Source organism: Pyxicephalus adspersus, chromosome 2, assembly GCF_032062135.1.
Source record: "Pyxicephalus adspersus chromosome 2, UCB_Pads_2.0, whole genome shotgun sequence".
NCBI lineage: Eukaryota > Metazoa > Chordata > Amphibia > Anura > Pyxicephalidae > Pyxicephalus > Pyxicephalus adspersus.
The window spans coordinates 54,200,556-54,203,339 of record NC_092859.1 but is presented as its reverse complement, the minus strand read 5'-3'; the positions used below and the strand labels follow the sequence as shown (position 1 = coordinate 54,203,339).

Sequence of the window (2,784 nt, the reverse complement as noted above, 5' to 3'; positions counted from 1 at the left end):
TCCACTGTCTACCTGTTTACTTACTTCCTCATATTTGTTCCTCATTAAATTTGTTTGACAACTTCTGACTTTCTTGAATCCATGCTGTTGATCACTTATAATATTATTTTCTAGCATAAACACCTCTATGTGGTTCCTTATCAAACCCTTCAAGACCTTTCCAGCTATGGACGGGAAACTAACGGGTCTGTAGTTACCTGGTAATCACTGTCCTCCCTTTTTAAAGATAGGAACCACATTGGCCTTACGCCAATCCATCGGTACCTTGCCAGTTACTAAAGAGTCTCCTAAAATTAGAAATAATGGCTTTGAACACATGGATGTAATCTATCAGGTCCTGGTGCTTTGTCAACCTTAATTTTTCCTAGCTGCTTTATTTCTGAGAGCAAAGAGCAAATGACCCTATTATACTCAATTCAAAAATACAAAATTCTTTGACCTGTAAAAAGGGAGGAAAACAGATTAGGACTGAACCCCATGCGATTTAATTTCCCACTTATAAATAAATGTTTATAAAATGTATTTATTCATATTAATTTTATGGGTACTTTTTTTTTAAGGTACAAGTAGGCAATCTAAATTTATTATCATAGGCCAGGTTGGTTGACTGGTTATAAACCGTTTAATAGAAAGTATTTAACAGACTTTTGTTATGACAGAAGAGTCTATAGAATTATTTTTTCTATTTGAGAAACCCCCAATTACAATGTGACCCTGGGATCCTTTAGTAATCATAAACCTGAATATTAGTATTTAAAACAATATCATCTAGCCATGATAAAATGACAATATTGTCCATTGTAATAAAGCTTAACTACTAATAGTAAAATCATGTTTCCTAAGTTTTCAACTAAAATTTCCTTAACTGCTGCTCCAGTCCCTAAAGAAACTCTGTCATTGACCTAAAAAACTGCAGATAAAAGCACATAAAATGTGGTATTTTAAAGGCAAAACTGTAATGCAGTAAATCACATATTATGTGCAACAGCACAGGTAGCAGGTATTCAAAACAAGTGTTGCTGTGCACCACAATGCATCATCTTACACTGTGGTGCACTGTTCTCCTCTGACTGCTTTAATATAATGTTCTTTGAACATATATAACACTTATTTAACAGCGTTTTCTTTTTTTCAGTCTGTCTTACAGCCAGGCCATGCTGTTTTTGTTTTCATTACAACAAATACTCTATGTCAATAAAACCTATGCTGCCCCATCTAGTGGACAAATTGAAAACACCACCATCTGCTATTTACCCAATTTTCAGTACATTGCCCATATATGCTGCTGAAACTTCTGTTATTAAAAAAAATAAATAAAGAGTTATTTAAAATCCTGTCAGAGTGGTTAAATAATTTGAGTCTAAATTATATATATATTTTTTTTCTTGGTGTACTATCTCATAAACTGTTGCTAAAAAATGTGGCTGATTTCCCATATTGTGCCGTTTCTTAGTGGAAAATCACTAGAAATGGTTTCCTTAGCCAATTTTAGTAAGCTTGAACAGCATGGGGCCAGTCTGAATCCATTTTTCTGATCAGTTCACCAATTATTGTGCTGGTAGTGGTGGTGCAATTACTGCTTAGCACCAGAAAAAAAGTTGCTGAAATAGGTCACCAATCTAGGATTGTTTTTTTTTTTTTTTTTTTTAATTACAGTTAATGGCTCCACACTGGCAGCAGAGAGTGCAGGCCCTGTTTTTAGCAAAAAATCCACCTTCTGCGCTGACATTACAAAAGAGCGTGGACAAGCCAGACCTGGAAGGCATAAAGTTCAGGCTAAACATTCAATTTTTTTCCCCAGTAATTTATTGGGTCCGGAGTTAAGTAATCCGGCATTTTTGGGGCAAGCCAGATAACATGATACAATCTGCCCTTATGATTTTTCCATGTCCATAGTAACAGTAGACATATTTGGCACAAACGGCAGCATTTCAGAACCACATGTTAACTGTGATGCATGGTAATGGAAATGATTTGGTTTGGGGTTGCTATGAAGCTTCTTTTGGCAACTTGTAGTTGTCAAATCAAGAATTAATTTTTCATTTTATATACATTGTTTTTGAAATGACAATATATACGCGCCTCACAATCCTGTCAGCCAATGATTCACACTTTAGAAAAATTATATATATCATTGGAGGTTAGAACAAGCAAGACCAGGGATGAGAATTCAGCTCTGGCCACAAGGTTAAAAAAAAGTAAAGTTGTAAACTTAGGTCTAGGTAATAAAATAATATAACTAATCCAGGAAGTCAAACCTTCTTTTTACCTTAAGAGCTTTGTTAACCTCTTTGATGTCTTCCATCTTTAATTTTGACCTAAAAACAAAACAAACATATGTTCTTTACAGCAAAAAACAAATTATGACTTACACAATTCAACAACTACTTTCATGTATAAACCAGGTTTGTTTTTGTGATTGTTCATTTTCTATTGAAGTGTACAATAAAGATGTCCCATTTATTTAAATCATTAAATGGGACATCTTTCCACTGACGGCTAACAAAAATGAGAACTTTATAGATATTTTCTCTTTAGCGGCTTGGTTTTCAGGACAGGTAGTTAGTAAAAATCTTTCCAAGGAAACACAAAAAAAAACAAAAAAAACTTTACTTAAAGCCAAAACATTTTCTTAACCTAAATCTTTAGTTAACATCTTTAAATTAAAACATTTTCTAAAGAAAATGTTCAAGCTATGAGTGGGGAAAGGTTTTTTTTGTATGTTTTCCTTGGAAAGACTATTCCTAACTTCCTGTCCTGGAGAAAAAGAGAAAAGTCCTAAAG

The 2,784-nt window shown here is 33.7% G+C and overlaps 1 protein-coding gene across 1 annotated transcript in view; it reads right to left on the bottom strand.

Annotated features, from left to right (window-relative positions):
* The window catches only part of RUFY1 (RUN and FYVE domain containing 1), a gene marked incomplete in the record, with an annotated part of 48,019 nt that overhangs the window by 4,931 nt on the left and 40,304 nt on the right, over nucleotides 1-2,784 (bottom strand). Inside the window, 1 exon segment of the mRNA XM_072400802.1 lies at nucleotides 2,270-2,318. Within this exon segment, the coding sequence (XP_072256903.1) occupies nucleotides 2,270-2,318 (49 nt within the window).